This window comes from Coffea arabica, chromosome 1e, assembly GCF_036785885.1.
Source record: "Coffea arabica cultivar ET-39 chromosome 1e, Coffea Arabica ET-39 HiFi, whole genome shotgun sequence".
Taxonomy (NCBI): Eukaryota; Viridiplantae; Streptophyta; class Magnoliopsida; order Gentianales; family Rubiaceae; genus Coffea; species Coffea arabica.
Window position 1 is genome coordinate 53,102,345 of NC_092311.1, and position 25,200 is coordinate 53,127,544.

General features: G+C 37.2%; 4 protein-coding genes across 7 annotated transcripts; 2 read left to right on the forward strand and 2 right to left on the reverse strand.

Moving 5' to 3' along the window:
* Positions 1 to 1,005: 1,005 nt before the first annotated feature.
* On the forward strand, positions 1,006 to 2,118 carry LOC140013862 (auxin-induced protein 22D-like). Its single transcript, XM_072064063.1, has 3 exons — positions 1,006 to 1,344; positions 1,501 to 1,706; positions 1,905 to 2,118. The coding sequence occupies exons 1-3, from the start codon at positions 1,145 to 1,147 to the stop codon at positions 2,075 to 2,077; spliced, it is 579 nt and encodes a 192-aa protein (XP_071920164.1). The 5' UTR covers positions 1,006 to 1,144; the 3' UTR covers positions 2,078 to 2,118.
* A 1,239-nt stretch (positions 2,119 to 3,357) lies between these two features.
* Positions 3,358 to 6,894, forward strand: LOC140013858 (NADH dehydrogenase [ubiquinone] flavoprotein 2, mitochondrial-like). Its single transcript, XM_072064058.1, has 10 exons — positions 3,358 to 3,613; positions 3,730 to 3,762; positions 3,872 to 3,937; positions 4,524 to 4,640; positions 5,247 to 5,324; positions 5,418 to 5,523; positions 5,626 to 5,672; positions 6,148 to 6,225; positions 6,344 to 6,409; positions 6,495 to 6,894. Exons 1-10 carry the CDS (start codon positions 3,548 to 3,550, stop codon positions 6,600 to 6,602), a joined length of 765 nt encoding a protein of 254 aa, XP_071920159.1. The 5' UTR covers positions 3,358 to 3,547; the 3' UTR covers positions 6,603 to 6,894.
* A 904-nt stretch (positions 6,895 to 7,798) lies between these two features.
* On the reverse strand, positions 7,799 to 12,105 carry LOC113715757 (transcription factor UNE12). Of its 2 annotated transcripts, none has more exons than XM_027240050.2 (6): positions 11,497 to 12,105; positions 10,641 to 10,760; positions 10,236 to 10,301; positions 9,374 to 9,439; positions 8,635 to 8,712; positions 7,799 to 8,554 (listed from the first exon to the last, which is right to left on the reverse strand). In XM_027240050.2, exons 1-6 carry the CDS (start codon positions 11,875 to 11,877, stop codon positions 8,324 to 8,326), a joined length of 942 nt encoding a protein of 313 aa, XP_027095851.2. In that variant the 5' UTR covers positions 11,878 to 12,105; the 3' UTR covers positions 7,799 to 8,323. The 2 variants fall into 2 exon arrangements, with proteins under 2 accessions (XP_027095851.2, XP_027095860.2); XM_027240059.2 differs by having other exon boundaries at positions 8,233 to 8,550.
* A 5,019-nt stretch (positions 12,106 to 17,124) lies between these two features.
* On the reverse strand, positions 17,125 to 24,275 carry LOC140003669 (histone acetyltransferase GCN5-like). 3 transcript variants are annotated; one of them, XM_072064071.1, is made up of 12 exons: positions 23,365 to 24,272; positions 23,218 to 23,282; positions 22,999 to 23,079; positions 22,048 to 22,119; positions 21,334 to 21,546; positions 21,043 to 21,142; positions 20,551 to 20,619; positions 19,758 to 19,812; positions 19,115 to 19,224; positions 18,321 to 18,414; positions 17,571 to 17,712; positions 17,125 to 17,493 (listed from the first exon to the last, which is right to left on the reverse strand). In XM_072064071.1, exons 1-12 carry the CDS (start codon positions 23,914 to 23,916, stop codon positions 17,427 to 17,429), a joined length of 1,620 nt encoding a protein of 539 aa, XP_071920172.1. In that variant the 5' UTR covers positions 23,917 to 24,272; the 3' UTR covers positions 17,125 to 17,426. The 3 variants fall into 3 exon arrangements, 2 of the variants coding, with proteins under 2 accessions (XP_071920172.1, XP_071920167.1); XM_072064066.1 differs by having other exon boundaries at positions 19,115 to 19,233; positions 23,365 to 24,271; XR_011820696.1 differs by lacking the exon at positions 17,125 to 17,493 and adding an exon at positions 17,946 to 18,043 and having other exon boundaries at positions 17,613 to 17,712; positions 19,115 to 19,233; positions 23,365 to 24,275.
* Between the last annotated feature and the right edge of the window lie 925 nt (positions 24,276 to 25,200).

The window sequence follows — 25,200 nt, forward strand, 5'->3', positions numbered from 1 at the left end:
AAACGTACAGTTGTTATCCAAAATCAACCAGCTGTGATATGGCCTCTCCATCGCAAGTAGTTTATCTGTTTCTGCATGACATTTACTCCAGTTTTATTTGTTTGGATGATTGGAACAAAAAGTAAGTATACTTGAATCTTTGAAAACAGAGAGCATATTTTGTTTTCAAGATTATTCATTCATTCATTCAAGATTATTCATTCATTCATTCAAGATTATCCGATCCAAGAGTTTAAAAACATGGATTGCGACTTGGGAGTGTCCACGAAGATAATGGAGGTTGGTTGGAGGATTATGATGATGCATCATGGATCCCAGCCACAAGTCCTGAGCTTAGCCATCCATTCTACTCCCACCATTCACACACAGACGAACCAATCAACTTTCTCATTCGACAGGGTCGGACCCCACCTCACATGGTCGGCTCCTCTACGTTGCCCCGTGATCCAAATCCAACGCTCCCTGATTTCCCCTACAATAATTGGAACGCATCTTGGCAGCGGATCCGTCGGGCCACGGCCTTGAATGCTGGCGGTTGGGGTTGTCCCTCCAGTGTTCCCCGGTTTGCCCGCACAAGACCCAGGACTGCCCATCATTTGACAGACAATCAGAGCTGTTACTCTTTGGATACGGACACAGACATAAGAGCCGGGATAGATAGGTCCCACAAATAGTGCGATTTCATATTCGAAAGCGCCTCAAGAACTCAACGCGTCTCCCGAAACTTTAGCACGTGATGGAGGAAGGCGTGTTAACTGTCAAGTTAAGAAACGAAAGCGTGTGGGGGTGTTGTCTGTTTCTTCTAGTAATCTGTCCAGAAATTCATGCACAGACTGAATAAGTCACCTAGATATTGTCTCGTCGGTCTCACCCCACTCTCAAAGGCTCAACTTATAGGAGTAGTACTTATAAAACTTGGGACTTCTTCTCCATTCATTTCTCAGTTCTCACAACTCGCATCTTGCAGCTTTTCAATAATTGTTAATTGGAGGAGCAACCTAGACTCGATTGAAGAACCTCTTTGTTTCTTGAGATACTCATCTGTCGAGGAGGAAAAGCTTGGTTGTTGTTTGGCTAGGATTTTTTTTTTTTTTTTTTGGATTTGTGCAACACATATTATATTACGCCGATAATTTCTGAGAAAATGGAGATGGGAAAGGCAGCGAATTACGAGAACGAACTGGCAACCGAGTTGAGATTAGGTCTGCTGGGGACAGACCATCATGAACCGGAGAAGCAATCTTTCCCTTCCAGCCTCGTCATCAAGAGCAACAAGAGATCTTCATCAGAAATGGATTATAATTCCTCTGACAAGTGTGACCAAGATTCTGCTCCGCCTCCCAAGTAAGCAGAATGCATGTTACAAGATCTCATCATGCATGTATTACAGCCTACTGGGCGCGTTTGTCTTTTGTCTGCTTGTGTTTTAGTGGATGGTAATCAAACCTCTTTTTTTTTCCCCAAGTACTAATCGATGATGAAATGAATCTGATAATTCAGGGCACAAGTAGTTGGGTGGCCACCGGTTCGATGTTACAGGAGAAATGCTCTCCAGCAGCAAAAGAAAACCGAGAGTGATGTTTCGGGGATGTACGTGAAAGTGAGCATGGACGGAGCTCCATACCTCAGGAAAATCGACCTTAGGGTTTACAAAAACTATCCCGAGCTGCTCAAGGCTCTAGAGGTCATGTTCAAGTGCACCATCGGTAAGCACACGCCCTGCCCTGCTTTCTTTAATTGATTTTAATTTTTGTTTTTAAAAAAAAGAAGAAAGTATTGGTTGAGTGGTGGTGTATTGTGGGAGATCAATTGTTAAAGATCTTTTCAGGCAGCGTGGTTTGTAGTATGATCTGCATGGCTCCTATGGTTATTTTATATGTGCGTGTGTTTTTTTATATTATCAGGTGTGTATTCAGAAAGGGAAGGATACAACGGATCTGACTATGCACCCACTTATGAAGACAAGGATGGAGACTGGATGCTAGTTGGAGATGTTCCATGGAATATGTTCGTCTCCTCTTGCAGAAGGCTGAGAATCATGAAAGAATCCGAAGCCAAAGGCCTTGGGTGTTTGTAGTTGCAGGACGTACGCCGGCGGATAAATTAGAAGAAACAAAATTAACTACTACAGCCGGCCCGGCATATAGCATAGTAGTAGTAGCATTTGTCACTGCACCCACGTACTCGCAAATTAAACATGGACTACTGCTACGGTGCTACCACCGCCAGGCGCCACCAAAGAATTCTCCTTCAACCAACGCCTTGGGTTCTCCAAGAAAAAGAAAGACTCCTCGCTCGCTTTCTAGCTTAGTCATGATCAGATTCAACACAGATCCGCTCATCAGATCAGGTGTACAGATTTCGATCTGATGGCTTTCTTTGTGACTCTGGATTCCTAATTCTTTAGTATCCCATAGCCTTGCAGGGTGCATGTCTTTATGGGCTGGATTTAGATTACAAGTGTTCCAAAATTAATCTCTCCGCACAAATCGATCAAGAGTTTAGTTCTTCTCGAATTCAGTCATTACGAATTATTCCGTGGACCACGGCTACAGGCCTTTCGATGGTCTCCAACAATGGGCTTTCAAGGAGCCCAATCACTTGTCTCGAAATACTGCTGCTTTTCATCCTTCAAAAGCCCAAAAATCATCAGTACCACGTACTGATATTAATTAAAGCCAGTAAAGAAGAAGGGAGAGCCATGACATTCAAACTTAAAAAAGAGATCTCTCCATGCAAAAGGCTATACGAAATCTAAAAATCGGGCAGGCAAAATTGTTATAAAATCAGCATAATGAGCACTAGAAAGCAGGAAAGTTATCAGCAGCCGTGATTCAAATGTTGAAACTTCAATACACAAGACATGTCGAATCATCATCACCTCAAAAGCACACGCATCATTGTTTTTTTTGTCCTCCTCGTTAATTGGATTCATGAGGAATGCAGAGCATCATGGCATTTGTAAAGAATACTATTATGCTTATGAAGACACCACACAACATGCTACACTAACACTAACGCAATGCAACTAGAAGATACGCCCCCTTTCTTTCTGACTAAGATTGCCTTTGTTTTTCTTCCTGTTGTCTTGTCCCACCATTCTACTGGATTGTGAGTTCATCTATGAGTGAGTACCATTATGAGTTAGTACATGCCCTTGAAACTACACGAGTTCTTATATCTCTCGCGGCCACGTCAGTAAGATTTAAACACTTGACTTTTTTTTTAATATGTTAGGAAATGCTACGTCCTTATCAAGAGTTTGAGGCCCAAATCGACAGACCAAACAAAAGCCCAACAATTTCCATTGGCCAGCCCATGTGGATATAGGCCTCGTGGATGACACGCGAACGCAGCACTCTTTTTTTGGTCTGTCACTCTTCCTCTCCAAAGAAAGAACCTTGCCTGAGAAAACTAGCTAAGAACATCTCTCTCTCTCTCACACGCACACACAGAATCCCATCATCAAACCCCACTGTACCAGAAAATCTTTAATCCTCCACACCAGACTTCTTTCCCAGTTCCATCCATTAAGAGCAGAGGGAAAATGCTGGGCCGTCTCGCCGCTCAACGCTTCCGCGAGATCCGTCAAGTTTTCCGTCAAATCCCTCAGGTTCTCCACTCCCACTCTCCCATCCAACTTCGCCTCCTTTCTTTTTCTTATTTTTCTTTATTATATATCTATTTTATTTCTGTTCATTTCGATTCTCTTTGGTGTTTCTCCTCCAGGCTCCTCGATTATTCTCCACTGCCTTAAATTATGTGAGTGCTTACTTTCATTTCTATTGACTTTTTCCCTGAAAAGAAAAATATATTTCATTTCTTTAAATTTGGAGTCTTCTAGTTTAGTAATTGACGTTGATTTGTGAAGCACCTGGACACTACTGATAACAACCCGGACCTTCCCTGGGAATTCAAGGAAGCTAACAAAGCCAAGGTTAGCTCTGCAATGCTTATTTCCTCGCATTGTTTTATGATTATTATTCCCACTCTTTTTTATTAATTTGTTTAATACATTATAGAATCGATTCTTATCTGCACGCACTTCCTGTTAGAAGTCACTGGGGTGGTTGTTGTCATAAGCTGCGCTGATATAGTTCTCAATTGGATCAGTTACTTGCTGCACTTTGTAGGTTTCGTATCGCTTAAGTTTGGCATTTCTGCTCTCTAATTAAATCGGCAAATGCAGCAACACTAGGGTTAGATTACCATGGTTGATATCTCGTTATTAGGACACTCATTTAGTCACTTTAGTACTTGAGAAATCGGAGGACATGGTCTTGCCTTCACCAAGTATTGAATTACAAAGATTTTGATTAGCGTTATTTTCCAAATATGGTGGCATGCTTCTAGTATCGAACTACTGATGATACTATGTTTGCCATCAACTCTATTAGCAATTAGGCTTCTCATGAAAATCAGGTTGGAAAAAGTCTTTCCTATGCGTAGCTTGCTGTCTTTCTTTTCTGGGATCTTTAAGAAATTACACATCCTCTTAACAAAATAGTTTCCAATATGCATAGGTGAAAGAGATATTATCCCATTACCCATCCAACTACAAGCAATCTGCAGTTATTCCTTTGCTGGATCTTGCACAACAACAACACGGCGGATGGCTCACTGTTTCAGCTATGAACGAAGTATGTTGCTGTTGGTTGATCTTCCATTGGTTTAACTAGTTGATAACTCTTCATTGTTGCTGTCATTAGAGAAGCATTACCAAGTGTGCTGAATTCTGCACTCATATGCATATGATGCATACAGAAAAATTTAACAATTTGTGTCAGCATGTGGACACTAGGAACTTTGGAATGGAATTGCGTATTAGATGTACTTCCAGACAGCCGATTGATGAACTTTGGAGTCGGTTTTCATACTAAGTGCTTCTTAAATGTAGCTAATCGATGTTGATTTATTGTGTTGAATTGTTCGAGAGAATTATTCAAAAGGTGCAACAAGTTACTAACTGGGGAAACCTTAATCTTTTTCTACATGTAAATTGTAATATTCCATAAAGACGCTCTATAAAGACGCTCTATCATGCAATGGTAGTTGGACAGCTTTTATTTTTAAAATTTTTTTTCTTCTTTGAACAATCTTAAGCCTCTGTTTGGGTTTTGTGCTCTACTGAGTGATAAAACAATGGTTTTTTGAGCACTTATATTAACTCATGGATGGGATTGCTTGACCACTCAGCAATGACCAATATGCTGCTCATATTGCTTAATCTGTTTTGAGTGATAAAGGTGGCAAGAATTATTGAAGTTGCACCAATTCGAGTTTATGAAGTTGCAACCTTCTATTCAATGTTTAACCGTACAAAGGTGAGAGGTTACATGATGTCACCATAATTTACTATGAGCCTGTGTTTCTTATGCTTCAGCTTGACCCAGTGAACTGCTATGTTACCCTATCAGGTTGGTAAATACCACCTTTTGGTTTGCGGTACAACACCTTGTATGTTGCGTGGTTCAAGAGATATTGAAGATGCATTATTAAAGCACCTAGGAGTAAAACGCAACGGTAACTTTGTTGGAATGTTCTTCATCGATTGTCTTGTATACTGAATGTTATTGAAGCTATATGTTCTGGTTTTCATTTGAAGTTGCTATTCATCATTTGCAGAGGTTACAAAAGATGGTTTGTTCTCTGTTGGAGAAATGGAATGCATGGTACATTTTCTTCTCTGTCCTGTTCTGATCAGAAGATTTGTCATTTTGTTTGCTATGAGATATGGTCTGCTTGACCAATTCTAGGCACTGGAGGGGATATGCATTAAAGAATGTGTCTCTACTTTTCTAATATATTTTGTGATGAGTGAGCTAAGCTTGAATCAAATAACTGTTTTACACAGATTGGAGTGCATTAGCAGAGAGAAAACATACCTGCTATTCTCCTCTGGATTTTAAGTAGCATGCTCTTAGACTGAAAACATTGCATGATGCAGGTGGTGATATACTTGCATATCACAATAGTAATGAACATGATGAGTGCTACCTTTCCATTTGGGTGTGATTATTCCATGTATTTGTTATCCTATTCTCCATCAGTGCATGGAGAAGAGTTAATTTTCTTACTGTTACCAGTGTGATTGAACAAATCCAGTTTGGTATGGAACTTGATGCTATGTAGGTTTCATTTCCATAGGGATGCTGTGTAAATGCTCCAATGATTACTGTGGCTGACTATTCCAATGGATCTGAAGGATACGCATATAACTATTATGTAAGTAGATATTATTCCTTTTATATATTATGGCTTTTACTAGAAAATCTGATTTCATTTGGACCCTTGTGTCTTCAATTTCTTGGTGTTATCGTGTGTGTGTGGGGGGTAATTGCAGGAAGATGTTACTCCAAAACGAGTTGTTGAGATCGTTGAGGCATTGAGAAGGGGAGAAAAGCCACCGGTAAGGAAATAAATTTGCCAGCATATTATTTGCTTTGTTGTTGCATCAATATATATTTTATCAAATCATGCCATTTGTACTTCAGCGCGGCACACAAAATCCAAAACGGATCAATTCAGGACCAGAAGGAGGGAATATTACGTTGTTAGGCAAGCCGAAGGCTCCACCATGCCGCGATCTTGATGCCTGCTAAATTACCAGGAACTAATAATAACAAAAAAATGCTTGTTGCGTTTAGTACCATCCTTCAGTTATGCTGTCTCTGGCCTATTTGATTCAAAGATTTCCCTTGTTTACTTCCAATTTTCCTGCCAGTTGGGAATCTTGTGGATTTAATCCTTTCATGGTTACAAACCCTTTCTGCTTTTTTATTATGTACCAGATGCATAATATGGATGGCCTTTGTGTCCACATTACCTTAATACTTTCGATTGGTACACTTGAGGACTTAAAAAGTTATCACAAAATGTCTGGTTAATTGTAAATCTCTGTTTAGATGCACTTACGATTTCAAGGGTTTTTGCGTGCTCTTTGGGAGTAATTCCTTTGCTATTGATATTGAACTTATTTGGTTGATTGATGGACTTTTGTATGGGTGGCAGAAAGCAGCCATGGTCATAGTATTTTTTCCTAATTCTCTGTCAGGTGAGCTCATTTTCAGCCGAAAGCAAAGCCCTTAAAACGTTAGACAGGGAAGCGGCATGCGTCAAGATGTATGAACTTCCCATACAATACGGGGAAGCTCTCATTCGAACCAGCGTTGCGAAAATATGTAACCATTAATAGCGTTTGGTGTCGAAGCATACAAGTTTTCTAGCGCTAAAAGGCTTGAGCAAGACAGTGTATGAGAATATAAGCCCAAGTTTTGAAAGTGATTCTGCAAGCCACACGCGGTTATTTCATTTGTCTTCTCCGCTGGCCGGTTCAAGTCCTTGCTTCACGTCTTACGATAAAGATATGTTGCTGGACGTCACACGAAACTTGACAGTGAAATTACAGGCTAGGCACAAGAGTATGGGAGCGTCACCTCCTATCACAAAACTGAATCTCGGTTTAACTATTTTCTGCCTGGAAAACGAGATGTTCACTCTCAGAGCTCTCGGCTATTTGCATCAAAGATGGAGTCATGTTAGTTGGCAAGGCTAGAACAGCAATTCGAATATTCTGCCACGTTTCATTATAACGAAAAGAGAAACCATACCATTGTGATTAATTGAAACGTTATCACTATGGACAATTTGCCGAAACCCATCAGTTCATGCGTACCAAGTAGGTGACCCCGTGGGCTCGAGACGTCTTTTCCATTTTTGTTCAAGCTCTTTCCTACCATCCAACAATAATATTTTCTCAATAATGATTTAGCGAAATCAACAAAGAAGTCAAAACCACTTTCATGAACCAACCCACCCACGCCACTAATAATTTTGGTTGGACTACAAATCCAGCTTTCTGGGACAAACGAGCATTATCCATTCTAACTCGAAATGCCATTTGTGCTGAAATCTAATTACATTAGTACATAAATATATGTGCATCACGCCTTTGAAGGGTCCCAACATCCACCATCAAAATGAGAGTCCCCACTATAAATGTGCTTCCATCATCCACCACTACTTCCAGGTCACATCATTGATACAAAAAAGCACAGCATATCAAGAGAACTTTGACAATTTCTTCACTACATGAATCTAGCAAGACACTAGGGGTGCGTTCCTATTACTCTACAAATAACACCAGACTTTCTCCAGAATAAAGCTACAATAAGGCAAAAGGTGGGATCATGGCATCTGACATAGATTTCAATTAAAGGAAGCAAAAGTTGATTTTCATAAAGTCTGATCTTACGGGCGGGGAATCAATTGGCCACAGCAAACTTTGTTTTTTGGGACTGGGATGTTATGACATTGAAGAGGCCTACGGAGGAGGATTTGTTTCAGGCTTGATAAGGTTGGAGGCATCTGGTGGTTGCGTGTGGTATATAGCTGAAGCAAGAGATATAGGCATTATACAGAGTGCCTTGGATTGAAGAAACTGCATAGCTGCCCCAACATTTTCTTCCATGAGTTTTGCTACCTGACGTTCAGTACCATCATTTGACCACTTGTCCCAGGCCGGCTGGGGTCTTCCACCTTCGCCGCTCTCTTCCTTCGTAAAGCACATAAAACAGATAAATGTGTAGAATGGAACCAGAGGGCACAGCAGACCAAAGACAGTTGTTTTATTACCTCAACTGACGATATTGGAATATCCGTCACAAGTGGTGCCACTGCGCCAGCTCCCCCCAATCTACTCATGCTCAACACCTGTACGGTCATCAACAAGGAGTTATAACTCCTTTTTCAAGTGCAGCTAGGCAGAAGATGCAGATGCTCTACAGATTTAGAGTCTTTCACAAAGATTGAATTTTTTAAGGCAGGGAAGGGAGGAGCTCCAATGGATGTCAAAATGGATTCTCGTAAACAACAACCTATATTGATTTCAGTGCTAACTCAGAGTGTGGCAGTATCTATCAAAAGGTATCATGCCAACCAGTAAAAAGACACAAGTTGCATGACATTCAGATCAATTTATAAATCTGCCAGTCAGACCACAGTTTAACCAACAAGAGAAATAATGCATCTTAGAGCATAGCTGCTGTCATCCAAAAAGAATATCTATAATGTTACATGACCAAAAAATTGCATCCGATCTGTATGTTAACAGAATAGTAATGAACAGGCTAAAATCAAGATTGAACTGTAGCACTCCTCCAACGGCCATAATTATATAGTGAAATAGGGCATAAAAGTCCACAAATAACTCATAAAATAAATAGATAGAAATAACTGTCATAAATTACACAAATACGGACAGATTGTAAGACATTACTTATCTGAAAAGGGTCATTAAACATGAAGCCCCAAAAGAAGTTTAAATTTTCTGAATGATCACCGAATAAAACAGACATCATCTCAGAAGAATTACCTTCACCTGAAGTCTCAGGAACTTCACGTAATCTACAATTTCATCAAGCATTGCTGCCCTGTCAGTCTATAAAAATAAATCAAAATAAAACTATTAACAAGGCTGCAAAAGAAATTCTTCTTTTTTTCCTTCTAAATCTCAGTATCTTGGACAACCAAGAAATATTTCTGAACTATGTTGGAGCTCAAGTGTTGCTATTTTCAGATCCAATATCAAAACAAGGCTTAAAAGTCTGGGAATCCCACAAATGGGAGGTGTAAAAGCTCCATAAAGCTATTACAGCAACAGATTGTTGGACAGGCAACTTGGCAAAGCTAAATTAGATCAAGTATTTTTGCTCTATGTGTGTCCCTAAATACTTAGTATAAGATTGCCGATTTCTGAAATTTTCATTTCCTGGAAGACATAAGAAAGTCCTTTCAAAAGATCAATTAAATCTACGCAAGCTGAAGCTTACAGGAATAAGAAAAACGAAATACTTCTTCCTAAAATAAATGACATCCAAAGAAAACAGTCATAGATTATCATTCCTACGCCTTCAAACTAAGGTAAGTTATTTGGTGCTTCTACGAAAAACCAAGTGCACAAGGTCCCACCATGGCCAGGATGTAGGAGGGGTAAGGAGTACGTGATTTAACCCGTACACACTTTTTATACTAAAAAAAAAACCTTTCAGAAAGAGGTTTGAATGGGGTTTAGGCAGATAATAGCGTTTGGTTTTTATCTACTTGACTTGCTTTTTAATCAAAATAAAATTCTGTAAGCTGCATGGATCTGTTTCTCTACCACTCTATTGCTTAGAGTCCCTAGGTTCCCTCAGAATCAAAAGCATCACTGAGATGTTGCAACAAAGTATACTCACCTTATTGACACTGGGAACCAATTCTTGCAAAGCTCTAATTCTTTCTGCTATTCGTTCTCTGCGTAGCTGTGCCAAGCCAAGAAAAGAAGATGGCCTGATGATATTAACAAATGAAGAAACGCAAAAAAGGGCTTTGAATGTTTGCCCCAGAATGGTGTAGGAAATAGTAAAACAAAAAGACATCACCACTCAAACATATTGCAAACTTCTTCAGCAATTGCAGCTAAAATATGATAAAAATTACTCAAATTTGTCCATCAATACTATTGACATAATCTTCTTCCCCATAACAAAGAGGAAGTATTCATTTTGATGGATAGATGCAAAAGCTCGCATCTAACCAATCACAAATCTACAAATAACGATTCTTGAATTAGACTTCAATTAGACATTCAGGAGGCATACCCTCTCAGCTATACTGTGAGGATCTGTAGCCTGACCTCGCCTTGCCCGCACCCTTGGTCGAATTGCAGGTGGATGTGGAATTACAGGAACTGTCGTTGGCAATGGCTGTCCATGGAAACCCTGGAAGAAAGAGTACTATAATTGTCACAAATGATGATGCCAAATTGCATCACCTTCAAAAGGTTCATGATTCATGAAGTCATACTTAACTCAAAAACTAATACAAGATAGATCAAAACCAAGAAGCAGAGATCTGCAGTGCCTCGAAATTTTAAACATCTTCCCTTAAAAAAATGATTGAGCTTTTTGTTATTCAATTTAAGAAGGTAAAAATCTGCCTATTTCGCAACAAAAAAGGCCACAAGCATACGTGCAGACACATCAGGTGCTTTAAAGTCTTATCAGGCAGTCAATACTGGATTTTGCTTTACAAAAATCACTTGAAAGGCAGAAATCAGTATGTGAAGTACAAAAATGAAAAAGAAAATTTAAAGCATGCCTGGAGATAATCAAAACTTCATTCCCGCATCGGAACTACACCTTGTTTACATTAAAATTATCAGCCCAAAACAAACATTGCCAGGAATAACACTTTTGGAATTGTGTCGTCCCACTGAAACCAAACACTAAGCTCTCGCCATTAAACCTCTGGCGCAAGAATTTGTTGGTAAACGAAATCAACGAGACAGGGTAGAACTCTAACAACTTTTGGCTACCAGTAGGCTCCTAAAAGTTATGTGCATGAGCGTCTAAAACACTCAATATCCACAATTGCTTGTAATATTCATAACTACTCCTTTTTTTTCACTTCACCAAGCAAGGAACAAAGTTAGAACATCTCAAAGAGAGAACTTACAGGTCTGACGGAAGGAGCAGCAGGTCTGCCATCAACGGCGTCGTTTCGGAACCTCTTCCCGCTCCCGGAGGCTTCTTCCATCTTCACAAACCCTCCCGCCTTGCCTTGCTCCAAACTCAGCCCTAAAGGAAAATTACCCCCGTGAAAGGTACCACCAGTGCCAACACCGAGTCCAACTCCAACGCCGAGGCCGACACTGGCGAGGTGAGAGGAGGCGTCGCCGGAGCTGAGCTGGAGCATCATGGGAGGCGGCAAGGCATGGGCGTCATTCCCGGGAGCCAAGTTGGGGTCGGTTGGGGCTGCAGCTCCGGCATAGGCAGGAAACCCTAGGATTTGCTCAAGGAAGTCGTCGGAGGGGCCGTCAGTGGGATTATTAGCCATAAAAGTGAAGGGGAGAGCAACAAGTGAACAAGGTGGAGTGAGAAGGATTCTCCGAGTTAGAGTTCTCCTCCAATTTCATGGACTGCTATATATACATATATATATATACACACGAATTCCGGTATGTGTAAAGAGCGACAATGAGAGCGAGAATGAGAGAGCAGTTGATGGAATTCAACTTTCTACTGATTACTGTGGGGGAAGAAGCGAAATAAAGGGGGCCGGAATGGGTTGCTCTCTTTCTTCCTTTCTTTGAACCTTTTTTTTTTTTTTAATGCTCACGAATGGTTTATAACAAAAGGAGCCCTTTTTAATCAAATTTACATGCCTGTCCTTTTATTACCGCTACACTAGGAGACCAGGACCACTACCACTTTCCTTCCTCATGTTTTTCCTCGTGTATTTAGCCTTTCTAATCGATCCGCTGCTACATTTTACACAAGATGCTGGGCAGGAGTACAATTTTTTAGCCTTTTTAATCGATCTGCTGCTGGTTCATGTTTGTTTGGATGAAGTATTATTTGAAATAAATATTGTAGCACTTTTTGTGATGTGATATATACGAGATAAAAAGATGATTAAAAATATAAAAAAATAGATTAAAAAATATGTTTATAATGCAAACGAAATATTATTTAAAAATACTTAATATCCAAACCAGTGTTTCCAATTTCCAATGAGTATTTAGTGTTGAGGGGGGAAAAAAAAGTTGTTAAGAAAGAGGTTTTCTCATATCAAATCACGTTCAATGTTCCGAAGAACTTTCAATAGTTTCTCATAGTCAAGACAACTCCAAAGATAATTGGCTATAAAAAAAATTTGATTTGTATATTCAGATACTCCCACAAAATTCCGTTGCAATCACAACTTTGGAGTCCGTTTGAATTGCAATTTTTTTGAAAATTTTGTAAAAAAAAAAAACATACTTTTAACGATTTGATGTATGTAAAATAAAATAGTAATAAAAAAATATGTTCATAAAAAACATAAAATTTTTTAATTGAACCATCGAGACTTAACTCGACAGTTGTACCGATCGGCCTAATGATCCAGGCATTAGATCAAGCCGAATCTCTATTTTGACCGGGCAAATTCGGTTGACTCGATGGTTCAATTGAAAATCCGCCCGACATTTCAAATGATCCGATTACCTTTTTTTTTTGTTTTATTGTGGGCCTTTATTTTTGAAACAAAATGTATATATGCTTTTGATAAAATTTATACATTGAATTTTCATTTAAATATATATAGACTTTACCACTTGTTTAGTTTTTATTTGATAACTAAAATTTTTTTTAATAAACTTCTTTATATTTTTATTATACAATTAATTCTTTTAACTTTTAAACTGACAATATTTGATTAGTTAGAAAATTAATTTATTTTTAAATAAAAATAAAAAATAATGCTAAATTTTTTAAAACAAGCGATATAAATTTTGTTTATAATTGACTATATTATTTATTTATTTAAAAGTACGATAACATGTAATTAATTAATATCTATATATTTATTATATATCTTTTTAAGTATAATAATTAGTATCTAAAAACACTTTATTATATATTTTATGTATATTAAAATTACTATTTTATATTTATAAATATTAAATTAAAACTCACAAATTCAACAAATGATCCGCTAATTGGTTGAACCAGTAACCTAGTAATCCAATTCCTCTGCCGGCTTCTTCACCGAACCGAGTTTAATAACTATGTTTGAGTCCATTGGATTCCATTTCCTAAGTCCAAATCCCCCCAATCCCAAAAGCAAGTTCATCTTCAACCTTGTTTGGCTGCCTGTATTCTACTATACTACATATTCACCATCCTCTTTCTTCTTCCACGAGTTAAAATTTATTTATTGCACAAAAGACATATTACAACATAAAATAAATGGCGATAGTCGAACCAATTTCCACAATGTCAAAGGCAATTAAAATCGCTTTCAACACTCTCAGCAATCGACCAATGGGCCACGACAATATCCACTACCAAATGCAAAGCTCACTACACTACAAAACAAGTTGAAACCCCAAGTGACAATTGCAGACAAACATGAATTCACATTCAAAAGTCCAAATGGACGAGACATGGACACAGCCGTATGGGTTTCGATGTTCAGTAGTATTTGGAGTGCCTTACCTTCTCTCTCAATTTTTTTTTTTGGGTCGTGCACGCCACACTCGTACGTACACTTGAAAAAAAGAAAACCGGCCCAGAAAACAGCATGCTTGGAGCTTAAAATATCAGGTCATAGGTTGATATGGGAAGTTAATATCAAGTCTTCTGCTTGAGTCGCATCGTGTCAGATCAAATTACACCAAGAGGAGTCAAGCGGATAAGATAATACAGTAATATGAACAGAAAAGAAACGGGGAATAGAGATGACATCAAATAAAATCACATATTAACCTCAAATGAAAAACATGCAAACAGAATACATTATGTGAAACCATACTAAAATTTTCCAGTTGTTAGGAAGAAGATAATTTGTAGCCAAAAAGGTAAAAATAGAAAAAGAAGAAAGATTAAAAAAAAGAGGCTTGAAATGGAAAACTAGCTAGTTTGGGAGTTTAGAATAGAAAAGAAAAGAAGAGAAAGGGTAAGTTAGAAAAGAAAAGAAAGGATGGGAAATGATCTAAGTTTCTATTAGGAGTTTTAAGAAAAAAAAAAAGGTAAAGTAATTTTCTTTTATTTGGGAGTTGAATACAAATGAAAAGAAAAGATATTTAAACAAGTTACTTTACAAATATATTATTTTTATAAAGTAAAGGGAGGTGTTTTAGTGAGAATTTAGTAGCGAAGAGACTTGTCGGAAATTAAAATTTTTTGTATCCAAATTTTCATTTTCAGAGTAATTTTGTCATATCCAAAAAATTACTTAAGACTTCCACACTTTCCTTCCCTTTCTGACCAATTTTGGGCAAAAAATTTTCCTTTACATGAAGGGAAATGAAAATCTTTCTAATAAATCTTTCCTTTTCCTTCATATTTTTGCTCCAAAACAATGAAAAAACTTTTATTATCCTTTCAAAACTTTTCTTTTCTTTTCATTTCCTTCCACCCAAACTAGCTTGATCTGACTGCATGCTTCTTTTTTCCAGGTAATTAAGCCTAAAACCCAAAAGTTAGTAACAAATCAACAGGTTTTGTTATCATTTACAAGAAACGCAGAAAGAACAACAGTATGAAAAATATCTGCGAAACACCTACAAGCGAGAAACAAAAATTAATCAGGCCTCAAAAACAATCCATACAACAATCAACCGTCCGCCGTAAACCCATCAAACAAACTACGAACAAAATCAAACGTCGAATAACTGTATACTCAATCAACAACTTTCACTAGAACACGACCAAATTGCTGGTGGTTTAAATTCGATGACATAAGCTTATGACCTCGAGCCCTGACCCAAACAATCACCTTCCAGTTTGAAAGGCACAAAAATTTGCACCAGGATGGAAACAAGAAAATCAAGATTTTAGTTCATAAGTACAACATTGCTTCAAATAGCATTCAACCCACAACCAAGTGCAACTGAGAGCGGTGATTTCATTTCAGAAAACGATACTGCAAAACTTATGTCCATCGGGTTAGGTCCGTACAAAACAGCGCCTTAGTGTTTCTGTTTAATTAAGAAAAGCGAGCGCCACAGAAGCTTGAGGACACAAATCTCACCAGCAAAAGTTGCCCTGCCGATTTGGGGCTTCACCAAAAGGATGATCTCTTGCTCCAAAAGTGAGACCCGTTGTGAATTTCAAAAATGGTGAGAATCCTGATGAAGACGTAGAATCTGTTGTGAAGACGTTAAATAATCGGGTTCGGAAGACAAGTGAGAATAGCGAAGGGGTAGGATTGTCCTTCGATGTTTATTGGCCATTTATACTAGTGAAAATAAAATTGTAAATTAATTATGACATTTGAATCCTTATGCTATATGATAATGAATGAGTTGTGGTACAAAAATTGTTATGTTATGTGCCTAAAGAAAAACAGTACTCTGTTTATGCACAGATTTGAAAACTAAAAATCAAGTGAGAACCTTTATTTCAACTCGTGAAAGAAGCTTCCATCTTAGTGTCATTTTTAATACAACTTCGAGCATCTGGTAGCCAAGTTAGGAAAAAAAAAATATTCAATGGCCGCACAAATTCATTAGATTTATTTTAATTTTATTGCAAGTAACAATATAGTAATTGACTGGTGACGTGTAAATGAGAGGTAACAATAATAATAATAATTAAAAACAAAGGTAACATCAATAATGTTCACATAATAATGATAAAAATTGGCAAACATAGGTAATCAGTAAATAAATCAATAAAATGCAAAAGACCAATATAATGCTCTACAACCCATTAATTACTATTATTATAATAATTATTGTTGTTTGTGTATAAAAAACTTACAAGTACATTGAACTACCTAAAGTATTCAATTTGTGCTTGTTGTTATCATTTTTTTTAATTAAAAATTGTTATTACATTACTCATTGGTGCATGTAATTTATTTTGGTCACATACTAATAAATTTGTAAGATGAAATAAATTTTTAAAAAATTGCATGCCTAAAAATAAAAGTTTCCTGTGCTCAATGGGGCACGTGCCTCGAATGACTAATAATATATGAATCTGCCATTTGGAAACTCAACGACTACAAATTTACTTAATACGAGTTCCACGAATTATAGCAAATTACCGATGAGCCAAAAGGGGCAATTTGTGTAATTAACCTCTTCCATCCTCCATTCTTATTTAGAGTTTTCACCCGTCTTGAGGTTTTTGGACCTGAGCCATATATAGTTACTTACTGCAGAAGCGAGTTGACAGTTGCCAAAATCAATGTGATGATGGCCGTCTTTCTGGCACCCCCATCACATATAGAGCACGCCAAAAAAAAAAAAAAAAAGGCAGCACTCCGGAATCAAATAGATTACCAGGTGCCAGCTCGCTAGTGTTTACTTCATCAGTCTTATCAACGGACTCCATTGGACTGGCATCAACTTCACGTCTAGCAAAGTATACGTCAGTTAAGAAGAACCACGCTAAAAATAAAAATGCGCAGCCATAATTTCAAAATCAATTTTCCCAAGAAAGCTAATATCTCAGATTTGATAATATATTTCTCCAAATACGGCATAGAAATTATATGTGGCACTGGAAAAAAAATTAAAAACCAAGAGAGCAACGCAACTGACAAAATACAGGAAGGTTGGTGACCCTAACCTTAAAAACAGTTCAAAAATCAAAACAAAATACCTTAAGCAAACATCATATTTGTAAATTCTGACAATGTTAACATTAAGAACTGAATACAACCCATACTAAAATAGTAACTAACTGACAGGTAATTTGGACCAACTAATAGAGGAGTGTCAGAGCAACGTCTTCATTTTTCTCGCGTAAACATGGAAAGATTCTAGACAATTCTATGATGTATAAGAACAATTCAATGTCGCTCATGATACCAGATAAATATGGCTTAACATGCGAATGAAGGAACCAATTTAGTGGTGCTCATATTCTCCTTAAGAATCTGTAAATATGCTATTGTTGAATCTTGCTACCAGATTGGACACCACCTAGAAACTTGTTCATTACATGTGATTCCAACCTGCAAGTTTGATAAATAAGTTAAAGCATGCCCCAAGTGTACCATCCCTGAAAATTAAGGGGAGTGGAGTGCCATGCCTGGTTGCACATTTATAGTAGATCGTCTCAGGAGAGTTGTACGTGCGTGCATTTACAAACATCCTCCTGATATCCGCAACAAACATATCAAGAGTCACGTAATACAGCTCTGATTCTACCCGTTTTGCCATGGCCTTCAAATCTACAAAGACAGCAATGTACACTGAAGACTCGCAACACTGAGAAATATAATTCTCCAAAGACGGTACAGCAGTTGTAACAATACTAGATGAAATTGCTTTTGTCAACAACTACAGGCAAGTGCAACAAAATGTACAGGGTTTATTAATTAAATACAAGGCTTTCTACTCTATGATATGCCAGGACAAAGAGAAGCAAGGGAAAAGACGGAATGAGATGAAAAAAGATGTCGACCTTCCTGATTCTATATGAACAGAATGACTGCCAGCCACACTATTAACATGGAAATTGGCCATGGAAAATGATAGTAGCTACCTCAAATTAGTCCACATCTGAGAAAGGATAAAGCACAATCACAAGCTTTTTAGTAAAATTTCAGATTTAAATTGAGTCATGAAATATGATGCTTTCCACTATATCTATCTAGCATTAGAGCTGTACAGCTATCAGAGAATCCTAGGTGAATTCACCAGTGATTAAGCAAATATACATGTAACTGAAGAAGCAGGTCAATTTGTATTTTAGAAGGAGACAAGAATCAAAAAACTGAGAGTAAGTATAGAAGAAAATATGTCAAAAGAGGAAGATACTTAATGCAAAAACAGTTACCTATTTGATCTTTAATGATGTCATAATAGTCAGGCACATCTCTTGCATCAACAGGTTCCTTAAACGGCCAAGAATCAGGATGGTCATACATCACCTGCTAAAAAGAAGTAACTAAATTGCATACAATATGAAGGAAGGCACTTGCAAAGCGTAATCTGCAATATTCTCTTTTCTAAGTATGATTCCCCTTGTTTAGGAGTTATATTTTCATTTCATTCTGGGAGGGTCAGTGGAGAGGGAAAAGATGTTGAACTATTTCCAACCATGTTTCTGGCATGACGATAGTCATACCATCCATTGTGAAAAGAGAAAATGGTAACAAAGCCACAAGTCTCTTCTCGTCAAATGTTATACCTTCCTGAGAAGGGGAGAAGAGGAAACTCTCCCATCCATTCCCCATTCCACAAAAGAGAAGGCACAGCTGATCTTAAATGATATCACAACAGATTTCACAATGAAGACAAAATGGAATCTTAGAGCATCCTATACTTTTCAAGAACCAAATGGCAATTAAATAATGACTGCTCTAAGCCGCTAATTTGATGTGAAAGTTCATGAAGTCACTCGTACATTTCATTGAAATGCATAAATGCCAATTATTTAAGATATTTGATCATTAACACTAAGAAAATACAAAGGATTCTCTCATTATGTTTCAATACACTTCGCAGGATCCTCCTATACAAGTTGACTTCACAAGAAAGGAGCTATAACAGCATTAAAAATTTAAAATAGTTAAAGATTTTGAGCAACCAACACTTAAAAAAACAAGTAAAGAATCTTAAGAGAATGACCTTTACAAGTGACCGCATAAATGTAGTCATGGCCTTCTGATGCGAGACACCATCTGTTAAGGAGCTAACCATCTTATACTGAGAATGGCCATACTGATCAGGAGTCCAACCTGCATCTCCTATCACCACCAACAAGTTCAAAGTAAGGATTCTGAAAGGAGTACAGAAAACCGTGCAGTAGCATTGTTAAAAAAAATCTTGACAACAGAACAAAAATGGATAGAGAAGTAAACTAGCAACCTGGTCAGAAGAAAGGACAGTGCGGCAATTTCAGTATGCAGATAACATATGATGCATGCTTGAAATTGGGAAGTAACATCAATGCTGAGTGGGAGACGCACACAATAAGTTGGGGAGAACTTTATTTTACTAATTTCTAAAGCAAATGATGTTATATCAGAAACTGCTCAATTTTGCGCTTCATCAAAATCTTCTAACAAAATAGGAGATGCCAGTTAAAATGGACTTTTTATCAACAAATGTCACATCAATTTGACAAACAACCATGAACTATTTAGTAAATATATCATCAGACAATTACTTGGAGATAAAATATACAATCACTGAAACATTCAGGTTTCCTACTTTAAAGAAAGGATGTTGATGGCCAAGGACCAAAATAATAAAGACAGGAAGAACTTACTCAAGCCAGGTATATCCTCAACTTTGATAGCCTTCTTGGGGATACCAGCTTCCTTCTGCATAAGTCAATTTAGTCATGAATTGTTCCAGAGGTCTGAAAACAAATAGAACATCAAGTTTTGCATTGACAAAGACATCAGAGTGATCAATTTTCTGAATCTAATCCTTTTGTTCCATGCAACATATAATGCAACATTCCCATATGAAGACTTGGGACTGCAACCTTGACATTTTTTATGATGTACCAAGTTTGTCAGAGGACAACATATAGATGTATTACCAAAGACTGACAAATACTCCCATCTCTCTCTCTCTCTCTCTGTCTCTCACACACACACACACACACATTGTCCTATACTCTTTAAAGATTTTATATGCTAACACAGAAACTGTAACTTTTATATACTTTTAATTTTAATCAGTTTCCACTAGTTTCTATCTGACATCTAATGCTCAATCAATTAAGCCATCTTATCAATCCCCAGCATCTCAAGTACACCACGTTTGTTGAAGTTGAGCTGAGTGGGATGACGGAAGCCCCCAAAAAAAATAAAAAATCATATCCATTACCCTAACAGAATAGCATATAAGATTATTTTCACAGAAAAGGATATGGTAGAAACTTAATCAGCAATAAAGGGGATAGCCCTATAATTTTCTCATACCATGCTTAACCCTACTTCAGTTAGCAAAATCGCTAATAGTTAATTAAGAATGCATAACCACCATATACATATTACAATCACTTAACAAGCACCCAAAAAAAAATCTCAAGTCAAAATGATTACATATACCTTCTGAAAATCAATTGCTTTGTAGACAATATGACAATTAGATAGCTCCCTTATCTTTTCATCAATTGCCTAGCAATTACACAATAGCTTTTGTCAGTATAAATGAACCTTGAATCAGTTGCTATACTTATAACATTTTCCCCTGCCTTTTTTTCATTTGTGTGTGCGGGCAAGGGGAAGCTGGCAAGGCTGTGACTCGCATTAAAAGAACAAACTATTCCAGTAATAACATTTTCCAGTAAATGAACAAACTATTCCAGTAAATGAACCTTGAATCAGTTGCTATACTTATAACATTTTCCCCTGCCTTTTTTTCATTTGTGTGTGCGGGCAAGGGGAAGCTGGCAAGGCTGTGACTCGCATTAAAAGAACAAACTATTCCAGTAATTAGATGTACTCTCTGAATAATCTTTAACTCCTTGTACTCATGTTTCACTAGCTTTCAATCTCATCTACAGCATTGTCACACTATGTAAGTTCAGCTCATCTTACCTTTCTCTGCCGGCGTATCATAGTTGACAAATCAGTGTAAGGAAGCTTCGGATCAATTTTGCATTCCATAAGAATCCCTCCATCATAATCCTTAATATACCTGAAATGAGAGAAAACATTATAAATATTTCAAGCTACAGAAGATGGAACTTCTTAACAAATAAAAGCTCAAATGAAAACAAAAAAAAAATAAAATTCTAGAAAGCTCAAGACATCACACTAGAATTATTTATTACTCAAAAAGATAAAAACTAAGCATTTAAATTATGTGAGCAATCGCTATGAAGATACCCATGCCACCGCTCTTTCTCTAGGTAAATCTCCTTTGTGAAGCCCTGTTTGACGAAGTAACCGACAGCATTATTGTCAGCATAAGTTAGAAAGTGAGTTAGCCCATCCACATCGCGTGCATGCTGCTTTAAGTGGTTCATCAGCCTGGTCCCATAGCCCTTAACTTGTTCATCTGCTGTGATTGCACAAAAGGCTATCTCCCCAAACTTCTGGCTATAGAATTTCAATGACAGAGCCAGTGAGAAGTCATCCACCACAACATTCCCAAATGTACAACCAATTATATGATGTTGGCAAAAATATATATGAGAATGCAACCATTTACACAACCAATTATATGATGTTGGCAAAAATAGAAAATCGGGACAAGATAACAAAATAATTCTCAGGAAGATTCATGCAACCTAGAACTGACAGTGAAAAGGTGCAGCAGCTTTCAAATTTTGTCATGCACAATACATAGTGTGCAGTTAAAGAAATGACTCATGGATAGCCCAGACACGTCCATAAGCCACCTCTAGCTCGCCCTTCCCAACTCCCAGAGGAGGAGCACCCATTAAACCAGACAAACCATAATCAGATTAAACATTGCCAATAATTTGATGAACACTTTTGTGTGTGTGCATGACTGTGTGCGTACAAGACCCGATAACAGATGAATCAAAAAGCATTAAGGATATATCGACAACTGAAACTGTTTACATGGAAGCTTACCTCACATAAGGACGGTATGTTATGCCACCAACAACCTGATTACATCTGATAACCATAACAGATTTGTGGTTTCTGCATATAACGACTAGAATATCAATAATTTGCACCTCAGCTCTTGGAAAGTATGATATGCTACGGTCTTTAAAAGATTAGGTGAAGTCACAATGCTAATTATTAGCACAATTTGTGAAGAAGCAGAGCTACGAATTTCAACTTTACATGCTGCATTGCATTGATCCCAATATGTAGTTAAGAATTCGGTCATCACCAAAAATTACATGCCATATATCAGGAATTAATAGAGTTGCAACATTAACTTTGCAAATAATATTACTGCCTACATGCAAAGCTGAACATCTTAGTTTGACATGGCACGTGCAATTACATCAAACCAATAACTAATATTTTCAATTTAATTCATAAAATGAAATATACTGGTATAACAGTTGTCACCAGGAAATGAAGGACTCAAAAAAAAAAAAAAAAAAAAAACTGACCTCAAGATGAGGTTATTCAGCTTCCTCTAGGAATACTGCAAATCAAAAGCCAGAAAATTTTCTGGATACACCAATCTATTTTGCCTTAACTACAATAACAACACCTTGATACCAATAAAAAAGCTGATAATAGAAATCTTAGAAATTACAGAATCAAGTGAATGACCAAAATAACCTTAAACCTTAAAACAAAGAAAACTAATCAACACAGTATTAGCCTGAAGTATGACTCTAACGAAGATACCAGAAAATTTTTTCACAGGCGTGCATGGCAGTTGAGACAATAAGGAGAGAGTCTTTAAATTTTTTCCCTGCTTCTCAACAATATATAGACTGCACTAATATTCTAAGCTATATTGCATGCACAAAGAAGTGTATGCTCAACACAAAACCATGCCGAAACATTGAGAGCAGAGGCTAAAATGAAACATTTTAAGAAACTGAGGAGCCAGACCTGTCCATCACAAGACGAACAATATATTCCTTAGGCATGTTAGGCAGTTGCCTGGCAAATATATTCTTCAACCCTATCAACCTGCCATGAACAAAAAGAATGTACTACATTATACTTTAGATGACCAGTTTATAGATTAATTCATTCATATCTAAAGATGCAAAATTTACAGGACAAGACAGTGGAATTAACATCATTCCAGTGAAGAGAAATAGATACCAAACCATATGCTCATCAGTACCATCATTCGACACGCATACAAACTTCAGCATTCCTGATTCCTCCTACAAAATTTAAATCACCAACTTTATCAAGTCAGCATTTAAACCAAAATTATAACAAAACAGGCTACAACAGAAAACTTACTTCTCTCTTCAAACTCTCCTCTCTTGCACTATAAGCCCCGCTTGTTTGTATATTATCTGTAAGAATATTCTTCGCTACCTCATCCTTCACCCCAGTACCAGGAGCAGAACCAACACCAGCAGAATTTGCAGCATTGAAAGAGGCGCCACCGTTGCCACCATCTTTCGCCATCTCGGAGGGCTCAACTTTGACGGAGTTCTCAGTCTTGAGTTTGGTATTCCTCGCTAGGGGTGGCACGCTGGTCTCTAGCCTCGAGGCCGTAAAATTCCTCATGGAGGAATTATCATACTCCTCTTCATCGTCAACCACCTCCTCGGACTCGTCGTCGGAATCGGAGTCCGCGCCTCGTGCACTGATGCTTTCTAAGTCGTCGTTGGATGTCAGTGCTCCGTCGCGCGTATCGGAGAACGAGGAAGGGAATGGCGGTGCGTGATCGTCAGACGCCAGCTTGCGCTTGTGGATGGATGACGTAGCTGAGGCCGATGCAGAGTGTGACGGAGACGCCGACTGTGAGCTACGAGAACGGACCGGCGCTGTTAAGTGACTGTCCATTGCTTTTAATTGATGGTTCAGATAAGTTATCAATATTGATTTTGCTTGGATTTTATGAAAATCAGAAACTCAGATAAAGGAATTGAAGTTCAGGATCGAGTTGGCAACAGACGAATTGCGTAATTTTGAAGCTCGTTACTGAAAAATAGGGGGTTTTTTTCCTCTTTTTTGGATCGAGGTAGGGTTCCCGGGGTTGTTCCTGTCCCCGCCAGTGTCCACTCAACTGTCCACCTGAGTACGGAAGCTGGCACTTCAGACCAGAGAAATGTCGTGCCGCAGCGGATACTGGATTCTGTGGCTAAATGCGAATATATCACCTATACGTCGTCGTAACGACGCGTCCCAACACATGCTTGACAATTCAAGACTGCTGGATCGTGCGTGGATAAGAAGCCCTATTATCGTTAGACTTTAGGCTCCATTTGATAATATGAATACTCAAACAGTTAATTTGCTTAATTTTAAACACTGCAAACAAATATATAAATATATGAATTTTAATATTAAATTTATTTATATTATTTGATAAACATCTATAATTGAGTGCTTAATAAACTAAATTGTAAGATTTTGCTGTTCTATCTTTTTATCCAAAAAAAAATAGAACTTATGATTTAATTAGTTTAAAATTATTAGATATGAAAATGATAATAATTATTTTTAAATCAAATTAATATAAAAGATGAAATATATTCTTATACTATATAAGAATGAGTTGTGACCAAAAAAAGATTTGAATTTCAACTACATGAATGGAGGTTTTTTGGGAATGTGAAATGTTATATAGTTTTTTTAAAATTTTTGGTACAACTGAGAACAACATATGTTTAAGTATATTTATCGAAATGCTCTTATTTTGGTACATTTAAAAATTTGATTTATGGAGATATCTAGTTATTTCTGGAATATAAAATTATTTTGCAACCGTTTTTGCATTGAGTACATATAAGCTTATGTGTTCGTTTAATTATTGAAATGATGTTATAGACATATTTAATTGAAATGTTGCTTTTGTTGTGCAATTAACACAAAAATATATTAACATATTGTGCAATTAACACGTTACTATAACTTCCCGTTGAAGAATATTTTTTTGTTTGAAATAACTTATGTCTGCTCTTGAGCGATTTTCAACTGACATCTATAAGGGTCTTTTGGGAATAGTAAATTTGTAAAAATATTAATAAAGTAAAATATATAAGTATATGTTATAATTAGAATATACTATTATTAGTTTTATCATATTTGATGACCTTTTTTTTCAAAATGTACTATTATTTGTTC